Source organism: Carcharodon carcharias, chromosome 12 (genome assembly GCF_017639515.1).
Source record: "Carcharodon carcharias isolate sCarCar2 chromosome 12, sCarCar2.pri, whole genome shotgun sequence".
Lineage (NCBI taxonomy): Eukaryota > Metazoa > Chordata > Chondrichthyes > Lamniformes > Lamnidae > Carcharodon > Carcharodon carcharias.
Genome location: NC_054478.1, coordinates 110514262 through 110536300, shown reverse-complemented (window position 1 = coordinate 110536300; position 22039 = coordinate 110514262). Strand labels below are relative to the sequence as shown.

General features: G+C 42.3%; 1 protein-coding gene across 9 annotated transcripts in view; it reads left to right on the top strand.

The window, feature by feature from the left end:
- LOC121284866 (diacylglycerol kinase beta) overlaps positions 1-18481 on the top strand; it is a 695944-nt gene extending 677463 nt beyond the window's left edge. For all 9 annotated transcript variants that reach the window (XM_041200699.1, XM_041200700.1, XM_041200703.1 and 6 more), the window contains 3 exons: positions 9982-10102; positions 10327-10387; positions 16993-18481. In XM_041200699.1, coding sequence (XP_041056633.1) covers positions 9982-10102; positions 10327-10387; positions 16993-17091 — 281 coding nt within the window. In that variant the 3' untranslated portion in view covers positions 17092-18481. The remainder of the gene's footprint in view (positions 1-9981; positions 10103-10326; positions 10388-16992) is intronic.
- Positions 18482-22039: the final 3558 nt, after the last annotated feature.

Below are 22039 nucleotides of genomic sequence, written 5' to 3'. Positions count from 1 at the left end.
TGCTAATTAAGAATGGATGGTAGGGCACTCAAGGTATAGCTCTAGTGGGGTTTTTTTTTATATAATGGAAATAGGTGGGAAAAGGAAAATCTTTATAATTTATTGGAAAAAAAAAGGAAGGGGGAAACAGAAAGGGGGTGGGGATGGGGGAGGGAGCTTACGACCTAAAGTTGTTGAATTCAATATTCAGTCCGGAAGGCTGTAAAGTCCCTAGTCGGAAGATGAGGTGTTGTTCCTCCAGTTTGCGTTGGGCTTCACTGGAACAATGCAGCAAGCCAAGGACAGACATGTGGGCAAGAGAGCAGGGTGGAGTGTTAAAATGGCAAGCGACAGGGAGGTTTGGGTCATTCTTGCGGACAGACCGCAGGTGTTCTGCAAAGCATTCGCCCAGTTTACGTTTGGTCTCTCCAATGTAGAGGAGACCACATTGGGAGCAACGAATGCAGTAGACTAAGTTGGGGGAAATGCAAGTGAAATGCTGCTTCACTTGAAAGGAGTGTTTGGGTCCTTGGACAGTGAGGAGAGAGGAAGTGAAGGGGCAGGTGTTGCATCTTTTGCATGGGCATGGGGTGGTGCCATAGGAGGGGGTTGAGGAGTAGGGGGTGATGGAGGAGTGGACCAGGGTGTCCCGGAGGGACCGATCTCTACGGAATGCCGATAAGGGGGGTGAAGGGAAGATGTGTTTGGTGGTGGCATCATGCTGGAGTTGGCGGAAATGGCGGAAGATGATCCTTTGAATGCGGAGGCTGGTGGGGTGATAAGTGAGGACAAGGGGGACCCTATCATGTTTCTGGGAGGGAGGAGAAGGCGTGAGGGCGGATGCACGGGAGATGGGCCGGACACGGTTGAGGGCCCTGTCAACGACCGTGGGTGGAAAACCTCGGTTAAGGAAGAAGGAGGACATGTCAGAGGAACTGTTTTTGAATGTAGCATCATCGGAACAGATGCGACGGAGGCGAAGGAACTGAGAGAATGGGATGGAGTCCTTACAGGAAGCGGGGTGTGAGGAGCTGTAGTCGAGATAGCTGTGGGAGTCGGTGGGTTTGTAATGGATATTGGTGGACAGTCTATCACCAGAGATTGAGACAGAGAGGTCAAGGAAGGGAAGGGAAGTGTCAGAGATGGACCACGTGAAAATGATGGAGGGGTGGAGATTGGAAGCAAAATTAATAAATTTTTCCAAGTCCCGACGAGAGCATGAAGCGGCACCGAAGTAATCATCGATGTACCGGAGAAAGAGTTGTGGAAGGGGGCCGGAGTAGGACTGCAACAAGGAATGTTCCACATACCCCATAAAGAGACAGGCATAGCTGGGGCCCATGCGGGTACCCATAGCCACACCTTTTATTTGGAGGAAGTGAGAGGAGTTGAAGGAGAAATTGTTCAGCGTGAGAACAAGTTCAGCCAGACGGAGGAGAGTAGTGGTGGGATGGGGATTGTTCGGGCCTCTGTTCGAGGAAGAAGCTAAGGGCCCTCAGACCATCCTGGTGGGGGATGGAGGTGTAGAGGGATTGGACGTCCATGGTGAAGAGGAAGCGGTTGGGGCCAGGGAACTGGAAATTGTTGATGTGACGTAAGGTGTCAGAGGAATCACGGATGTAGGTGGGAAGGGACTGGACAAGGGGAGAGAGAAGGGAGTCAAGATAACGAGAAATGAGTTCTGTGGGGCAGGAGCAAGCTAAGACGATTGGTCTACCAGGGCAGTTCTGTTTGTGGATTTTGGGTAGGAGATAGAAGCGGGCCGTCCGAGGTTGGGCGACTAGCAGGTTGGAAGCTGTGGGAGGGAGATCCCCAGAGGAGATGAGGTCAGTGACAGTCCTGGAAACAATGGCTTGATGTTCAGTGGTGGGGTCATGGTCCAGGGAGAGGTAGGAGGAAGTGTCTGCGAGTTGACACAGTGCAGTAACTGCACTGTTGGCTGACCTAATCCTGGGTGTTGGGTAGTGGCAGCTACAAATGCCCAGTGCACTGGATTAACGAGGGGGAAAACAACCAGAGTTTGTGCTTCTGAGTGAAACCCAATGGCTTGCCTGCTACTAGTTTACACTTATGGGAGTTGGATGAGGATAGGATCAGGCTCAGCTGTAATGGTGAATAGCCTGCCAACATTTACTGTCAAGGCTCTCGTGAATAATGTCCATTTGGATGGAATACCAGAATACAGTTGGTACCTGTGAACCCATATCCACCCAGGAGTCAACACCCTTGAGAGAAAGAGGGGAGAAAATTCACAAGGAAGAGAATAAACTAAAAGCTCTATTTCATAAACTTTGTCCAAATCTAGCAAACACTGTTTGTTAAAGTTATGTATGCTGTGAGAAATCAAAACATTTGATTTCCACCCCCCCCAAAGGAATATATAAAATAGTTATTTGCTTCCTGACTAACTAATGCTTTTGGCAACTCCTGAATGAGTGCCTTGTTTACATTCCCAAGTGTGTCTCTAATAATCTGTTCGCATCATCAGCCCAGATGGTTTTAACTTTAACAACAAAGTAACTGCAGCGCTCAACAAATGCAGTATAATATTGTGAAAGAGTCTTGGGGTAATCGGAAAGGCTAACCTGCCTCTATTCCATAGTGGCACGGTAACAGTCCACACCATTTCTATCATTACATACTCTAGAATACATTAAGGCTGGCATTTCAGAGGGTACTGAGGTAGTGGTGCATTGCTGTTAAGTGCTGTTTGCTCCCATGATGGTTCGCTGAATTGATTCAATGAATAACTGAATAATACAGATTAGGTAGTGGCATTATAATTAACTTCAATGCTCTGGATTAAGGAGGAGGAAGTCATTTCATAGAAATCACTGCTCAAAAGAGGCCTTTCAGCCCAACTGGTCTATGCTGGTGTTATGCTCCACCTAAGTCTCCTCCCATCTTGCCATTAATACCATCTTTTCTTCTTCATGCGCTTATCTAGCTTCCCAATAAATGCATCTATGCTATTTGTCTTAATGTTGCTCCATGTTTTATTTTTATTCATTTCTCCAGTTTTTCTCCAATTTAAAATAGATTAAGATAAGGAAAAGTAAGAGTTCTAGTTTTTATTTAAAGTACATAAATAATTTAACTTTTTTTACCATATTTAACTTAAAATAAGGGTTTTTTTCAACTAGAGGCATGGCAGGGCAGTTCAGTCCCATGTTGTGTACCGCCAGCAACATGTGGGAAGTCCTAGACGCTCCTTGTGTTCTGACCGACCACGTGTGCAGGAAGTAACACCAGCTGCAGCTACTTAAGCTCCGAGTTTCGGAGTTTGAGCAGCAGCTGGAAACACTGAGGTGCATCCGCGAGGCTGAGAGTTTTATGGATAGCACGTTTTTAGACGTGGTCACCCTACAGTTTATGGAAGTGCAGACAAAGAGGGAATGGGTGACCATCAGTCAGAAGAAAGGTGTCAGGCAGGTAGTCAGGAAATCCTCAGGGTGCATCTCACTCGAGAACCGTTTTTTTGTATTGGAAACCGGTGAGAGTGATGGCTGCTCTGGGGAGTGCAGCCATGCTCATGGCACTGAGTAGGGGCTGCATAGTAGGGGAGGAAAAAGAGGGGAAGAGCAATAATGGTAGGAAACTTGGTAGTAAGGGGAACAGACAGGCATTTCTGCGGCCGTAGATGTGACTCCAGGATGGTATGTTGCCTCCCTGGTGCCAGGGTCAAGGATGTCACTGAACGGCTGCAAAGCATTCTAAAGGGGGAGGGCAAACAGACAGAGATCATGGTACATATTGATACCAACAACATAGGTAGAAAGAGGGATGAGGTCCTGCAAGCAGAATTTAGAGAGCTAGGAGGCATATTAAAAACAGGACCTCAAAGGTAGTAATCTCTGGATTGCTTCCGGTGCCATGCGATAGTGAGTATAGAAATAGGAGGTTAGTCCAGATGAATGTGTGGCTGGAGAGATGGTGCAGGAAGGAGGGCCTTAGATTTCTGGGACATTGGGACCATTTCTGTGGGCAGTGGGACCCATACAAGGCGGACGGATTGCATCTGAACTGAAATGGGACCAACATCCTTGTGGGGAGGTTTGCTAGTGCTGTTGGGGAGGGTTTAAACTAACTTGGCAGGGGGATGAGATCCTGAGAGGAAGGTCAGCAGTGGGAGATGCACAGCCAAAATTAGAAGAGAGAGCACGTGAGTCTGGAAGGCATAGGTATTAAAGGCCGGTTAAGGCTCAAGGCAGTTTGACAAGGTTGGATGGCATTTATTTTAATGCAAGGAATCTGACGAATAAGGCAAATGAGTTGAGGGCACAAATTAACACATGGAAGAATGATGCCATTGTTGTCACAGAGACATGGTTGAGAGAGGGGCAGGATAGGCAGCTCAATATTCCAGGATATAGTGTCTTCAGTTGAGACAGGGAAGGAGGTAAAATAGGAGGGGGTATCACAATATTGATCAAGGAATTAATTACAGCAGTAAGGAGGGATGACATCTTAGAAGGCTCCTCAAATAGCCATATGGGTAGAACTGAAGACCAAAAAAGTCAGAGAAAAATAGAAGAGCAGATATGTCGGCAAATTTCAGATAAGTGTAAAAATAATAGGGTAGTAATAGTGGGAGATTTCAACTTCCCCAACATTAACTGGGTTAGCCATAGTGTGATAGGTTTAGAGGGAGCATGATTCTTAAAATGCATCCTGAAGAGCTCTTTAAGCCAGTACGTAGAAGGTCCTACAAGAGAGGGGGCAGTCCTGGACTTAATTTTAGGGAATGAAGCCGGGCAAGTGGTAGAGATATCAGTGGGGGAACATTTTGCACATAGTGATCCATAACTCGGTTAGATTCAAGGTTGTTATGGAAAAGGACAAGAGTTCTAAATTGGGGGAAGGCCAACTTTAATAAGATCAGATGTGATTTGGCCAGAGTGGACTGGGAGCAGCTACTTTTAGGTAAATCTGCATCAAAGCAGTGGGACTCATTCAAGAAGGAAATAGGGAGAGTACAGGGCCAACATATTCCAGCAAAGATAAAGGGTGCGACCAACAAATCCAGGGGGCCCTGATGTCGAGGGATATATGATTGGATAAAGAGAAAAGTGGAGGCTTATGGCAGATACTGAGGGCTCAAAACAGTGGAAGCCCTAGAGGAATATAGAATGTGTTGGGTGGAACTTAAAAAGGAAATTAAGAAAGCAAAAAGGAGGCATGAAAACACATTGCCAGGTAAAATAAAGGAAAATCCAAAGTTATTTTAAAGTACATTAAGAGTAAGAGAATAACTAGGGAAAGAGTAGGGCCCATTAAGGACCATAGTGGTAATTTGTGAGGGGAGCCGGAAGACATAGGTAGGGTTCTAAATGAATGCTTTGTGTCAGTGTTCACAAGTGAGAGAGACGACGTGTGTATGGAAATCAGGCAGAAGGACTGTGATATAGTTAAAGAAATTAGCATAGGAAAAGGGGAGGTTCTAAGTGGTCTGGCAGGCTTAAAAATAGATAAATCTCCAGGCCTGGATGAAATGTATCCCAGGCTGTTGAGTGAGGCAAAGGAGGAGATAGGGGCACAGGCAATAAATGTCAATGCCTCTCTGGCCACAGGAGAGGTGCCAGAGGACTGGAGGACAGCCAATGTGGTACCGTTATTCAAGAAGGGTGGAAGGGATAAACCAGGGAACTACAGGTCAGTCAGTCTAACATCAGTGGTGGGGAAACTATTGGAAGCAATTCTGAGGGACAGAATTAGTCTTGGAGAGGCAAGGATTAATCAAGGACAGTCAGTATGGTTTTGTTAAGAGGAGGTCATGTCTGACCAATTTGATTGAATTTTTCAAAGAGGTGACCAGGTGTGTAGATGAGGGCAATGCATTTGACGTAGTCTACTTGGACTTCAGCAAGGCTTTTGATAAGGTCCCACATGGGAGACTGATAACGAAGGTAAGAGCCCATGGGATCCAAGGCAATTTGGCAAATTGGATCCAGAATTGGCTGAGTGGCAGGAAGCAGAGGGTGATGGTCGAGAGGTGTTTTTGTGATTGGATGCCTGTGTCCAGTGGGGTTCCACAGGGATCGGTGTTGGGTCCCTTGCTGTTTGTGGTATATATAAATGATTTAGACTTGAATGTAGGAGGGTTGATCGTTAACACGAAAATTGGTAGGGTGGTAATAGTGAGGAAGATAGCCTTAGATTACAGGAGGATATTGACAGGCTGGTCAGATGGGCTGATCAGTGGCAAATGGAATTTAATCCAGATAAGTGTGCGGTGATGCACTTGGGCAGGATAAACAAGGCATATGAATGCACGATGAATGGTAGGACCCTGGGAAGTACCGAGGATCAGAGGGTGTGCACGTCCACCGGTCCCTTAAGGTAGCGGGACAGGTAGATAAGGTGGTTAAGAAGGCAAATGGGATACTTGCCTTTATTAGCTGAGGCATAGAATATAAGAGCACGGAGGTTATGCTGAAACTGTATAAAATGCTGGTTAGGCCACAGCTAGAGTATTGCGTGCAGTTCTAGAATCCGCATTATAGGAAGGATGTGATTGCACTGGAGAGAGTGCAGAGGACGTTTATCAGGATATTGCCTGGGCTGGAAAGTTTTAGTTGTGAGGAGAGATTGGATAGACTGGGGTTATTTTCCTTGGAGCAGAGGAGATTGAGGGGGGACATGGTTGAGGTGTATAAAATTATGAGGGGCATAGATAGGGTAGACAGGAAGGAGCTTTTCCCCTTGGTGGAGGGATCAATAACCAGGGGGCATAAATTTAAGGTAAGGGGCAGGAGGGTTAGAGGGGATGTGGCGAAGAATTTTTTCACCCAGTGGGTGGTGGGAATCTGAAACTCACTGCCTGAAAGGGTGGTAAAGGCAGAAACCCTCATAACATTTAAGAAGTATTTGGATGTGCACTTGCAATGCCGCGGCATACAAGGCTATGGACCTAGTGCTGGAAAATGGAATTAGAATAGTTAGGTATTTGTTTGACTGATGCAGACTCGATGGGCCAAAGGGCCTTTTTCCGTGCTGTAGACCTCTGTGACTCTATGAGCATGTGGGAGCTGCTGTCAAGCACAACATTTATTGCCTATCCCTAATTGCCTCGAGAAGGTGGTCGTGAGCTGAGCTGTCTTCTTGAATACAACTATCTGGCTTGCTAGGCGACTTTAGAGGACAGTTAAGAGGCAACCACAGTGCTGTAGATCTATAGTCACTTATAGGCCAGACTGGATAAGGATGGCAGATTTCCTTCCTTAAAGGGCTTTAGTGAACAAGGTAGGTTTTTGCAACAAGCCCATAGTTTCATGGTCACCATTACTGATACTTTTTATTCCAGATTTATTGATCATCTGAATTTAAATTTCTTCAGTTGCCATGTGGAGGGATTTGAACTCAAGTTTCCTGAGCATTAGCCCAGGCCTGTGATTTGATAGTCAGGTATCGTAACATGATGCTCCCATACCTCCATATAGTTGCAAGTTCCATATTGTCACCACTCCTTGAAGAAGGAAGTTTCACCTGAATTCTGACTGTGTTTATTTGTGATTATTAGTCTGACCCTAGCTTTGGATTCCCCCACAAGTAGGAACATTTTCTCTATGTCTGCAATCAGCCCGCTCCGGAGTGAAATCCAGGGGCTCACATACACCGAACTGCACATCCTGTGAATGAAATGTTAAACCAAAGCCCTGTCTGCCTGTTCACGATTGTTAAAGATCCCATGGCACGGTTTAAAGAAAAGCAAAGAGCTCTTTCAATGTTCTGGCTGGCATTCCTACCTCAGCCATCACCAAAAGTCAATCATTCATTTCATTTACTATTTGTAGAAATTTGCTGTATGGAAATTGGCGACTGTCTTTGCTTGCACAACAATAGTGAATAATACATTGTGTAAGTAATTTGTTGCAAGTCTGGTGCCTTAGAATGTCTTAAGGATGTGGAAGGATGTTATATAAATGCTAGTTCTTTCTTTCATAGAAATAGAATGTAACAAAAACGGCATTTATCCTATCCTTACCTCAGAAACTTCTTTCAATTGTTTTTTCTCCTTTTAGGATTCTGGGCTAAGCATTTTCTTAACTATTCTAATACACTGCTGGCCTGCCTCCTATATTCTATCATCCATAAACTTAAGGCCATCCAAGGTTGACTGGGTCCAATTTGCAGCAATTCCTGTTCACATGACACCCCCCTGTGCTCACCTGACACCCCCACCCTCCAGCTCACCTGACCTACACTGGTCCCAGTTAAGCAAACCTCAACTTTAAAATTCTCATCCTTATTCCCAAGTTTCTCCATGGCCTGCCCCATCTCAATCTCTAATCTCCTCCAGCGCTAAAACCCAACCTACATGCCTGCGCTCCTCTAATTCTAGCCTCTTGAACATCCCGATTAATGAAAGAATTTTATAGGGTAGATGTAGAGAAGATGTTCCCATTTGTGGGAAATCTAAAACTAGGAGCCATAAATATAAGATAGTCACTAATAAACCCAATATGGGATTCAAGAAAAACTTCTTTACTCCAAGGGCTGTGAGAATATGGGACTCATTACCATATGGGGTGCTTGAGATGGATAGCATAAATGCAATTACGAGGAGGAAAGGAATAGAAGGATTTGTTGATACAGTGAGATGAAGTAGGGTGGATGGAGCAGTAACACAAACATAAATCAGTTGTGCTGAATGGCCTGTTGGCGTGCTGTAAATTCTATGTAAACACTGAGCTGATAACCTGATTTTATATTGTTGTAAGTCAGAAATTGCAGCTTATTTCTCCTAGAACTTCAGCACAATTGACAATGGTATACCTGGAAAATAGTTATCAGGATCTAACTTGTGCTCCTTTATGTAAGTATGCAGAGTGTTTGTTACTTATTCAACGCTGGTTGATGGAGACTGTTTGAGCAGATGAGCCAGAGAGCAGCAGTTTTCTCAGAAATTGCCTTTGTGTCTTGAGGAACTTTTGTAAGTAATTGCATTTCAATGATTCTTTTGGTATCTGACCTTGGCTTAAAGAAAGCCTTTCAATAAACACAGCATTCATTAACTTCACCTCTTCACAGAGGATGGAGAGTGACTCTGTCTGTCACAATAGGACAGGCAGATGTTAGAATTTTCGATGGCTTTCCGCTGGCCCTCAGAATCTATCTGAGCTTCATATGGTTGGGAGATGAAATTTGCAGTTTTAGTTAAGCAGATGACATGGTAGTTTGCTATTGGAATTTGACACAAATATATAATTCCTTGTCATCTTGTTTTTCCCTAACTGCCAAAGCATTTCCATTTTTTGGCTGGCATTACAGCACATCTTTCATTAAACCAGGGCTGTGAGCCAGTGCCATTGCTTAGCTGCTTGAATGCAATGTGGCACTCTGCAGCACCATTCCATGGTCTATTAATGATATGATTCTTCTGATTAAAAGTTCGAAATTGCAGCAAGGTTATTTACTCCAGCAATGTTACTTTCTAGCTAAAGCAAAATGCTGTAGATATGGAAAAATATTCTCCTTGTTCTGGATTTTTTGCTAATTATCATAAACCTGGTTACTGACCCTTCTACCAGTGCAAATTGTTTCTCCCAAATCTACCTTGCTTTTACTTTCTAAACACTCACTTCGAGCTACGAATTAGAGCCACAACAGTAATAATCCCAGTGATTGTTCCCTCCTGAACAGAAAACACAGGACTGCAATCGAACCTACGTTGCATAATTCCGTGACATCAAATGTTGGTGATATTGGCATTATGGCACAAGTAGTGCATTGTTTTTAGGCAGCCGTATAATGCACAGAAAGAAATCAGTGAACAAAACCTTATGGATCAGTAAAACTTATATTTGAAGTTATATATATTTAGTGATAAAATTGCTTCAAACAGGGCAGCAAAGTGGAAGCTATGGTTGGAAGATGTGTTTTTCAATCATAAAGAAACATTTGTCATGACTCAACACAGCTTGTGTATACATCTGTGTGGAATTTCAGATTTACAGTCAATGTCTTCGAAAAAGCTGAGTTTATCTTTATATTTGTTTTTAGAATTTAGTGATCAGCTGCTTGAAGTTGTTGGCCTTGAAGGTGCCATGGAGATGGGGCAGATTTACACCGGACTGAAAAGTGCTGGAAAACGCCTGGCTCAGTGTTCCTGCGTCACTATCAGGTAGTTTTTCAAATATATTGGTTTGCTCATGACTTCCAGAACAAATTGTGCAAATGAGCCAATACTATTCGAGTTTTGACTCAACCCTACGCAACACCATGTACCCCCACCCTCCCACCTCACAACATCAACATTAATCTGATTACTAGTCAGCCTGACAAATTTGCATGGCACAGAAAAGTACCCTTCAAAATACAGAGTTAACTGCATGTAATTGTTTACAGAACAACCAAGCTGCTGCCTATGCAGATTGATGGGGAGCCCTGGATGCAGCCTCCTTGTACTGTAAGTGTTAATTCTACCTATTTCTGTAGTTGTGCTATCGCGTGACTAATAATAATTGCCAGCATTGCCTCCCCTTTGTGTTATTTAATGTTTAGTTAAAAATACCTCCAGATAAACACAAATGTAAAACCAGCTGCATTTCAGGGCAGGAATTTCTCTCAAGGGCAGGAATCAAAGGTGGAGAATATTGAAAGCAGCAGCAGGGTGCAAAAGCGGATAAGGAAAGGAGAGGACTGTTCACATCTCTCCAACCTTTCTAAATCTTCAATTAAAAAATGGATCTTGCAGGCCAGGCCGCCATTTTTGGCTGGCAGGGGCAGGGGGTTGAGGGGTGCAGGGTAGCATTCTTATCGAGTGGCTTATGGCTGCTCCCACAGGCAGGTAGGCAATCTCTGGGCCTGCCTGGAGCACTGTACCCACCCCCCTCCATCCCCCACCCACCCCAGTCCCCCACCCACCCCAGTCGCCACCAGGAGACAGGCCCCAGGCACCTAAGATGGTCCCTGCTGCCTGCGGGAACCTGAAGACTGACTGGAGATTCCCATTTGGCCTCAACAGATTCTTTATGTGTGAGTCAGCCATCAGTGGGCAAGCAGCCATGCCATGCCCTCATCCCGCTTCTGCAAAAATGGTCTGGATGTGAGATTAAGACAAGGAACCAACCTACCAGCTCCTGAACACCTCCACCCCCAGCCCAAGCGGGGGACTCAAAATTCAGCTCTTAGAGATTAAAAAGAAGTTCTGTTTTGACCTTAAATGGCAATCATGAAATATCTTGTCAAAAACATTCTTTCTACATTTTCCATTTGTTTTCTTCTATAAGCAGTAATTTAGATCAATTGGTAGCACGCTCGTCACTGAGTCCTAGTTTGTAGATTCAAGCCCCACTTCAGGATTTGAGGACATCAAGGCTGACTCTTCAGTGTAATGATGAGGGAATGATGCAGTCAAAGGAACCATCTTCCTGACGAGATGTTAACTGTGGTTTGTCCAGTCAAGTGGATATAAAAATTTGCTGAGGATTATTGAATATTGTAGATTATGAAAAAAAACAGGGAATTTTGCTGTGTCCTGACCAAAATTCCTCCCTCAAGCAACACCACCAAAAAGCAAATTAATTGATTTTTTGCTCTGTTTACTGTTTATGAGATATTGCAGTGCACAAGTTGACTGCTGTGTTTGTCTATTTAAGAACAATGGTTAGAATTAATTGACTGTGAAGCACTGTGGAACATTCTGAGGATATGAAAGGCTTTCCATAAATGAAAGTTATTTTCTTCTTTCTTTCCTTCAGTGTTAACCACTTCCTAGGGTATGGTTCCTTAGTGGGGCCTCTTTGGAGAGCTAGATTTGACCCCCGAGTCAAGGAGGAGAAAGTCAGCCAGGCTTCCTGCTCCCAAATTTTTTTTATTCATTTATGGGATGCGGGCATCACTGGCTGGGCCAGCTTTTATTGCCCATCCTTAATTGCCCTTGAGGAGGTGGTGGTGAGCTGCCTTCTTGAACTACTGCAGTCCATGTAGTGTAGGTAGAACCACAGTGCTGTTAGGGAAGGAGTTCCAGAATTTTGACCCAACATTATTATCAGTGTAATTTGTTAGTGTTTTAGTTTGGATCCCGGGTGAAAGCAGAACCAGTCTTAGCTATGCCCACAGTTGAATAGTTTGTAAACACTCATTGTCAAGGGTTATTGAACAATAGTCACTTGGGTAGGAGATCAGTGTCACTGGAACAGTAGAAAGAATCAGTACCTTTAGGAAGAGAGAAAATTAGTGAGAACGTAAGAAGTGACTATTTCCCTATCTCAACTTTACATAATCCCAGTGATTTTTCAGGAAGATCTTTCAATTTCTTTTGTCACAGGTACTCAAAGTACAAGAAGACTTATGAACAGAATAAAAGCCAAGTATCACTGAAATGAAATCTAAGAAAATAGATATTTGTTTAGGAGAGCATACTTAAATAAAAATACAAGGTACAAGCACAATTAGCTGCACAGCAGACTGCCAACATGGATTTATTGGTTACCCCCACAGATGATAAATGTGATTAAAATTGAGCAACAGCCCTTTAAAAATTTGAAGTCATGTACCCTATTATTTTGAGTAGTGAAAGACACTTTTCATTAAAGTGCTTTTTTTTGTCTTGTAAATACCTGCAAAATAATTTTCCTTAAACATTTCACCTTTTCTTTGAAATAGATAGTTATGTTTAATCCCCCATTTTGGATTACACTCAGTCCTAGCAACCTGTTCCTTGGCTTCTGCCAAATCTGGGCTGGATCTGACCACCAGAACATGTGCAGGAGCAGACCTGGAGTGTGGGGAAGCAGTTTACCATCTGCTCAGTGCCTCACCTTACTGGCACACTCAAGGTCGGGAATCACCATGTGGGGAATCATGGGCATTAACCCATAATCCACCGCCCCATGTGCAGCACATTGAGGAGTTTAGCGCTACCACCGCAGAGCTTCATGTGATGGCAGCACAAAAGTGATCAGTGGAAGATCGTGTAGGCCGCAAATCAGGAATACTGACTTGTGTGTTCAGAGTTCCCAACAGAGGTTGTTGAAGCTCCCCCTTTCTGCTACCTTTTATTAAAAAGTTTAGTGAATAGTGGTTGGGGGCCATGGAAATATTTCTTGGTTGTAATTTCCTTTCCTTTGGGAATAATACCTCTCCTCACATCCCACCAAACCCTGAATAAAAGGAAAATGGTTGGAACAGAAGTGCCGTAGTATTGCGACAACATCTGTTTGCTTTTTATCCTTCCTATTTACTACTACCTAACAATTCAGATTTATTTTACTGAATCACAAATAGACAGGCAATTAAAAAACTGTCTTTTCAGATTGTGCGGGTTTTGGAGAAAAACAGAAATGGAATATCTGAGTTTCTGTGATTGGAAACCAATTATTGCATTATCAAGAATCAAAACAGAAATTCTGGACATGCAAATTGAGCAATGAATACAGTATAATAAAATCCTAGCATTATACAGCACAGAAGGAGGCCATTCAGCCCATCAAGTCTTTTGATGAACAATCCAGTTCTAGAATGAATCGTGGAATGGTTACTGCACAGGAGACCATTTGCCCTGTTATGTCTTTACCAGCCCACCGCAAGAACTCATCTTCTCCAGTGTCCTGCAAATTTTCTCTCTCCCCTTACGAAAGTCACAACTGAATCCGTCTCCATCACACTCTCGAGCATTGCATTCCAGATCCTAACCACTTGCTGTGCAAAAATGGTTTTCTTCTATTGGTTCTTTTGCCATTCAACTTAAATCAGTATCCTCTGGTTCTCAACCCTTCCGCCAACTGGAACTGTTTCTATCTATTCTGTCCAGATCCCTCATGATTTTGAATACCTCTTTCAAATCTCCCCTCAACCTTCTCTAAGGAGAATAACCACAGCTTCTCCAATCTGTCCACCAAACTGAAATCCCTCATCCCTGGAATCATTCTCATAAACCTTTTCGTCACCCTCTCCAATGACTTCACATTCTTCCCAAAGTGCAGTTCCCCAAATTGGGCACAACACTTCAGTTGAGGGCGAGCCAGTGTTTTATAAAGGCTCATCAAAACTTCTGTACTCTGTACCTCGATTTATAAAGCCCAGTTAGTCCCACTGCCGGCTCTTTTTTCATAACCCTGCAAATATTTTGCCTTCACGTATTTATCCAGTTCTATTTAAAGGCGATTAGTTAGTCTGCATTCACCACCCCACCAGACAGTGCATTCCACATCCTAACCAATCATTTCCAAACACTTTGGCCCAGATATTTGCTCTGGAGTCAGGTAGCGGGATTCAGGAAATCTCATGGCTTGCTGCGTCCGCCTTGGAAGAAATGCACCCAAATGGCAGGATCTTTGCTCCGGGGTGCAGAAGCGGGATAGATTCAGGCCTGCTGCCCCTGGACACAGATTGGAGGTGGACGCAGACTGGAGGTGGCCACGGGCTGTCAAGTACCAAGGTGGGCTGGTTAAAAGGCCCACCTTGATTCTCTGGGACTTTGTCCCAGTTGTTTTGTTAAATATTAGGCTCTCTACCCTTCACATCCCCTCACACCCCATCACTCCCCTTGTCAGATCCATGCCATCTCAGGCCAGCCCATGCCCCCATCTACCCAAATAGATCCTCATACCCTCCATGCCAACCCATGCCCCCCACCCAAACGACCCATGCATTTCATGCTAGCCCATGCCCCATGGGCCCACTCCCCCCACCCCCATGGGCCCATATAGCCCTGATGCCAACTTAATGACAACTCATGCCAACTCTCCCACTACCATTTGCCCTTGCCCTACCAACTCACCCAATATCCACCATGGGCAGACCTCAGGAGCCATGTTGAGATGAAATAAAACATGTCCTTCAGTAAAAAATACATCCCATTCATGAAAGTCCATTCAAAATATTTAAATCCCCTCAAGTATTTAATTCTTTATAGAAACAAACAAACAGACTTGTATTTGTAACCCCACATCAAAGTCAGTAAACCCTTTATTATCTCTTTGAGCTGTCAGTCAAACTGTGAACTTAGGATCTCCTACTGAGATAATGATAGTTTGTGGAAAGCAGCCAATCATTACTAATGCCAGCTGTTGGGATAATGTCAACAAACAGCATTTTAACTGCTCAAAGATCTGTTTCAACTCTCACTGACACAGGCAGCCTATTTTTTTAAAGTTTTAAAGGGCTGATGATTTAAATAACTTCAGAGCCTGACAGTTCCCTTATCTGCCCTTCAAGAGCTTTTACAGCTATTCTCAAAATGTGTGACTCCCACACTGCTGGTTAAGGGTCCTGCTACAGTGAAAATGAGATCTGTTTGAACTCAGCACCGAGTTGAAATGGTCCTCTGGAGTTCAGTTTCCGTCATGTGTGTCACACCCATCCCCTTTCTCCTATCGGTGAAAATAGGATCTGTTGGAACTGGGAATGGGACTTACAAATATGGGCTCCAAACCCCCTCTCCCCACCCCACTTCTTAAAGGTAGATGGATTCTCCATGAAAATCCAGGCTCTTAAATCTGTGCTGTCTGGTTATTGTGGTTATTGAGCCTTCTACCGTTGGAAACCATTTCTCCTTATTTATTCAAACTATTACCCTTCAAGATTTTAAGCACACCAATCAAATTTTCTCTTAATTTTCTCTGGTCCATGTAGAACAAGTGCAGCTTCTCCAGTCTATCCATGAAACTATAATCTCTCCACACTTTTGAAAACTTCCACATTCTTCCTAAAAGGTGATCCCCAGAATTGGACACAGTATCTAACTGAGGCCAAACCAATGCTTTATAAAGGTTTAGCTTGTTGGCTTTTGTACACTTTGCCTCTATTTATAAAATCCCCAGGATCCCATATGTTTTAATAACTGCTTTGTTAACCCGTTCTGCCACCTTCAAAGATTTGTGCACAAACAGCTCTGTTCTGGCACTCGCTTTAAAATTGTATCATTCAGCATGTATTGCCTTTCATCATTCTAACTACCAAAATGTATTGTCTCATGCTTTTCTCCATTGAGTTTCATCTGCCATGTGTCTACCCACTTCACCAGCTTATGTTTTTATTATAGATTTTCTATGCTTTTAGTGCACAGAAATATATACGCCTTCCTGTATCTAAATGAATCAGTTCTTCCCTTTGTTGTATTATTAACTTTGCTCCACCGTCCTTCTCATCTGCACATTCACTTTTTACCTATTCAAATCCAAACTCAATTTGGAATGGAGGGATAAAAGCAAAAAACTGCGGATGCTGGAAATCCAAAACAAAAACAAAAATACCTGGAAAAACTCAGCAGGTCTGGCAGCATCTGCGGAGAGGAGCACAGTTAATGTTTCAAGTCCGAATGACCCTTCAGCAGAACTAAGTAAAAATAGAAGAGAGGTGAAATATAAGCTGGTTTAAGGGTGGGGGGGGGGGGGGGGGGGGTGGGGGGGGGACAAGTAGAGCCGGATAGAGGGCCAGTGATAGGTGGAGATAACCAAAAGATGTCACAGACAAAAGGACAAAGAGGTGTTGAAGGTGGTGATATTAGCTAAGGAATGTGCTAATTAAGGGTAGAAAGCAGGACACGCAAGGTACAGATAGCCCTAGTGGGGGTGGGGTGGGGTGAAGGAATCGAAAAAGGCTAAAAGGTAGAGATAAAACAATGGATGGAAATACATTTAAAAATAATGGAAATAGTTGGGGAAAGAAAAAGCTATATAAATTATTAGAAACAAAAGAGGGGATCAGAAAGGGGGTGGGGATGGAGGAGAGAGCTCATGATCTAAAATTGTTGAACTCAATATTCAGTCCGGAAGGCTGTAAAGTGCCTAGTCGGAAGATGAGGTGCTGTTCCTCCAGATTTTACGTTGAGCGTCACTGGAACAATGCAGCAGGCCAAGGACGGACATGTGGGGATGAGAGAATCAGGTTAGATGAGAAAGAGAACGGAACATTTTCTGCATAAATTCTAATTAATGACTTTACTTCATAAGTGTGACCTTGTGTTTTAACTTGATGCTTAACCTGTGAAAAGTAGAACATGAAAATAAGCACTAATTGACAATACTGAGTTTAAGGCTTCTCTATTTCCTCATTTTATTTTTCCAGATCAAAATTACACACAGAAACCAGGTACCCATGCTCTTGGGACCTCCAGCAAAGGCAAGTTTACTTTTCTGGAAAAGGAGAAATCGCAGCAGAGATTAAGCATGCAGAAAAATATTACAGCTAACAATTCTAATGTTACAAAGAAGCCCTCTGGACAAATCAATACTTTCTTTTCACTTTGGATTGTTTATTTTTACTCTACATTTGTAGCACAGAGTCTTTGGACTCAAATACTGTATAATAGCAACACGTGATTTGGACTTGAATGAAGATAACTTTATAATATCTATTTTAAATGGACCTATGAAGGGAAGCCGTAAGCTCTCTGAGAATGAACAGAATCAAAAAATATTTGGGTAAATGTCAGACCAAGACGTTTCCATTTCCAAAGCTTTGTTCTTGTGTCGTCTTAGGAACAATGCAACAGAATCCTCAAAAAGTGGTGCAGTGCTTCATAATGTGATCCAGATCCACCAGTGCTACAATAATAGAACAATCCACTTCGGCTATCTCACTCAGACCATGCACATTGCCAATCAGTATATCATTTATTTCATGTAATCATCTCAGAACTGCAGGCAGTTCTGGGATAGCAAGAAGAGATTTGCATTTTGGGATTGTGAATAGTACTAATGTTCTGAAACTGTAAGCCCTGTGGCTTGCACCCTGATTAAATACCCCATAGTATCATGGCAAAAAATGACAATATCTAATGGGGAATCATTTCTTCTGCTGTGATATTATAGCAATAGAAAGTAATAGTAAAATATATTTAAATGGGTATATGTCAATATTCCTAATATTGGCAAAGACTGAGAAATCTACTAAATAACATAGTTGTACCGACATTCAAAGGAAGCTGTGCTTAGAGGCCAGACTTGTGTGTGTGTGTGTGAATCATATACATGGTTGCAGAACATCACTGGTATTCAAGTTAAACCTATGCATCAGCACTGGTTGTGTTTACGTGTAGACTATCATTTTTGATGTAGTATATTAGTGGCAAAGATAGGCTTGTGTGCTCTGTGTGTCAGTTTACAATCATCAGCCTTAACTATGTGTCTGGACATAAAAGGTGCAATAATTATTAAAAAAAAAATATAGGTCTTAAATGGTAAAAGAAGCCAAATACATAGCACTTGGTTTTATATTCTTTGTGTTTGCTACATGTAAAAGGTCCATGAATAGAAATGCCACTAACTACACTACTAGTATGGTGAGAAGGTCCATATCTATTTTGAATGTACTGTAAAGCTGTTAGAAGACATTTACTTTTAGCTGTTTGGATAACTTGGAGTTTTCTTACCTGTATATTGTTATGAGTTTGAAAGTTATGTAAAATAAAGTCTGCCTATGTAATGTTCTCCCTTGTCAATTGAATTGCTTTCGGCTGCTTGCACGGTATTGTGTAGATCTGTTGTCTACCATGTTTATATGTAATCTGAAATAGATGTTGTTTTAGAACAAATAAAAAAAGCAGCTGATTCTTGAAGAATGATATTATTATATTCCAGGGATGTAACAAAATCTGTTACCTTAGCTTTGTTGACTTACGAGGTTGTGATAGACTAAAGATTATTTCTGTATTGCTTTTTGAAGTCACAGTATTGACTGAATTGGCAATAGGTTCTTTCCAAAAACTTGAAGGATTCAATTTGTATTGTAAATGAAACCCCACTCTTGTTATTTCCTGATAATACTAAATTGCTACTTGAGTCTCTACAAGTTCTTAAGAGAGTTACAGCCCTCTGAGTTTCTACAAGTATTTAAAAAGGAAAAGAGTAACTAAAGGGAGTGAGCGTTGGTCCTCTTGAGGGTGAGAATAGGGAATTAATAACGGGAAATAAAGAAATGGCAGAAGTGTTGAACAGGTATTTTGTGTCTGTCTTCAGGTGTAGAAGGCAGAAATAACATCCCAGAAATACTTGTAATTCAAGAGGTGAAAGGGAGGGAGGAACTCAAAACAATTACAATCACCAGGGAAAGGGTACCGAGAAACTATTAGAACTAAAGTCTGACAAGTCTCCAGGACCTGACGGTCTGCATCCTAGGGTCTTAAAAGAAGTGGCTGTGGAGAAAGCAGGTGCCTAGGTTTAAATTTTTAAAAATTCCCTAGATTCTGGAAAGGTCCCTCAGATTGGAAAATAGTGAATGTAACCTCTCTTATTGAAGAAAGGAGGGAGACAAAAAGCAGGAAGCTACAGGACAGTTAGATTAACATCTGTCATAGGGAAAATGCTGGAATCTATTATTAAGGAGGTTGTAGCAGGACACTTAGAAAATATAAATACAATTAGGCAGAGTCAATATGGTTTTGTGAAAGGGGAATTACGTTTGACTAATTTATTAAAGTTCTTTGAAGAAGTAACAAGCAATGTGGATAAAGGGGAATCTGTACATGTGGTGTACTTGGATTTCTAAAAGGCATTTGGCAAGGTGCAGTATCAAAGGTTACTACACAAAATAAAGCTCATGGTGTAGGAATAACATGTTAGCAAGATTAGAGGATTGGTTAGCTAACAGGAAGAAGAGAGTAGGGATAAATGGGTCATTTTTAGGTTGGCAAGCTGTAACTAGTGGAATACCACAGGTATCAGTGCTGGGGCTTCAACTATTTACAATCTATACCAATGATTTGGATGAAGGAACAGAATGTATGGTTGCTAAATTTGCTGATGAAACAAAGATAGTTAAAAGAGTAGGTTGTAATGAGGACACGAGTCTGCAAAGGATATAGATAGGTTAAGTGGGTGGGCAATAACTTGGCAGATGGAGTATGATATTGGAAAATGTGAACTTGTACACATTGGCAGGAAGAATAAAAAGCACTATATTATTTAAATGGGGAGAGATTGCAGAACTCAGTGGTACAGAGGGATCTGGGTGTCCTGGTACATGAATCACAAAAAGTTGGCATGCAGGTACAGCAAGTGATTAGGAAGGCAAATGGAATGTTGGCATTTATTGCAAGGGGAATTGAATACTAAAGTAGGGAGGTTTTGTTAAAGTTGTACAGGGTGTTCGTAAGACCACATCTGGGGTACTCTGCACAGTTCTGGTCTCCTTACTTAAGAAAGGATATAATTGCATTAGAAGTAGTTCAATGAGGTTCACTTGACTGATTTCTGGAATGAGGGATTATTCTATGAAAGAAAGGTTGGGCCTATATACATAGGTGTTTAGAAGAATGAAAGATGATATTGAAACATGCAAGACCCTGAGCGGACTTGACAGGGTGATTGCCGAGAGGATGTTTCCCTGGTGGGAGAGACTAGAACCAGCGGACACAGTTTAAAAATAAGGGGTTTCCTAATTAAGACGGAGATGGAGAGAATTTTTTTCTCTCAGAGGCTAGTCTCTGAATTCTTTTTCTCAGACAGGGTTAGAGGTAGGGCCATTGAATATTATTATGGCTGAGTTAGATAGATACTTGATTAACAAGGGTTATAGGGGGCATACAGGAAAGATGAGTTGAGGCCACAAGCCGATCAGGCTCGAGAGATTAAATGGTCATCCACTGCTCCTAATTCATATGTTCATATGAGTCTTTACATCTGTAACAATGCTCTAGCAATCTTTGTGTCTTGCAATGTAATACTGACCAGTATTTATTTATCGGTCTCCAAAGCCAAATTATATAATCGCACACTAAGATGAAAGCAAAATGCTGCAGATGCTGGAAATCTGAAATAAAACAAAATGCTGGAAAAACTCAGCAAGTCTGACAGCATCTGTGGAGAGAGAAACAGAGTTAACTCTTCTTCAGCTCTGTTTCTCTCTCCACAGACGCTGTCAGAGTTTTTCCAGCATCTTCTGTTCGTATATAATTGCAGTTTTGGTGACTGTACAACACACTATAATGGTAATATTTACTCCTATTTCCAGAAAAAGAATTTTTGCTTTGATTTAGAGATATCCTTAATCTGCTATCTTTGATAGTTACCAACAAAATTGAGTACTTAAAACTCTCCTCCAAGCTTATTAACTGTTTTCCAGAAACAGAAACTACTCGAAGTGGTTACGTCAAATGATTCTGCCCTTGAATATGAATCTATCCAAGGATAGATATTTTGGAGGATTCCACAGGTAATGGTGGAAGGTTGGGAAGGCTTCAGAGAACATGAGGGGAGATAGGTGAGAAATGGAAGAAAGACAAGTTCAGGGCTGGGCAGCAGAGAATTTTGTTTTGGTGGGCAAAGAAAAAATGGATTTGAAAGAGGCAGCTGAGCAGGTGAACTGAAATTTCAATTTATACCTAACAGTGCCTTTTTCAAAGAACAGTGTTAAGTTAACAAAAGAGCCAGTAACTAGACTAATTTGGATTTGCCATCATTTTAATGAGATATCCCTAAACATTTTCATTTTGTTGTCCCTGATTTTTGCCTTTCCCCTCCTCTCCTGTCTTGAAGACAATAACCTGGACTTTGCAGTCAGTGGCAAAACAAGGATGCTTGCGGCTGACCTGAAAGAAAGCTGTCCACAACGATCTAGCAATCTCTGGCAGGAATTTTCCCTCTTGCCACAGCAGTTAAACCTGGCACTACATCAGGGAGATGTCAGCAAGCAGGTAGGCAACCAATCAAATTAAAGTATCCATCCATAGCAAATCAGCAGGAAGTTAAAAACACTTAAAATCCTTCGCTTTTAATTTAAATTTCAGCTACTGAAATAAATACATGAATATGTTAAGGTTGGAGCTAAAATAAATGTGAACAGACTTAGAAAAAGGTTTTTTTTTAAAATGTGCAGTTTTTAGTCATTTGTGGAGAGGTTTGAAATTCTACAAATATAATATTAACTTTCCAGAGCTGCTAAGGGCATTTAGCAGTAATTATGAAGTCAGTACACTGTTAAAAACCCAGTTACACCTCCTTCAACAAGATGTAACTTTTTCCAGGGCTTTTGCAATGAGACAAACAGCTTTATAGTGAAAATTCTCGTCAATTCATCATACAAGGGAGATAGCAGACCGTGGGAACCGCTGCAGCGTACCCTTTGAGGAGCACAGGTTCGCTGACAGTAACTTCTACATTTCCACGTTATTTTG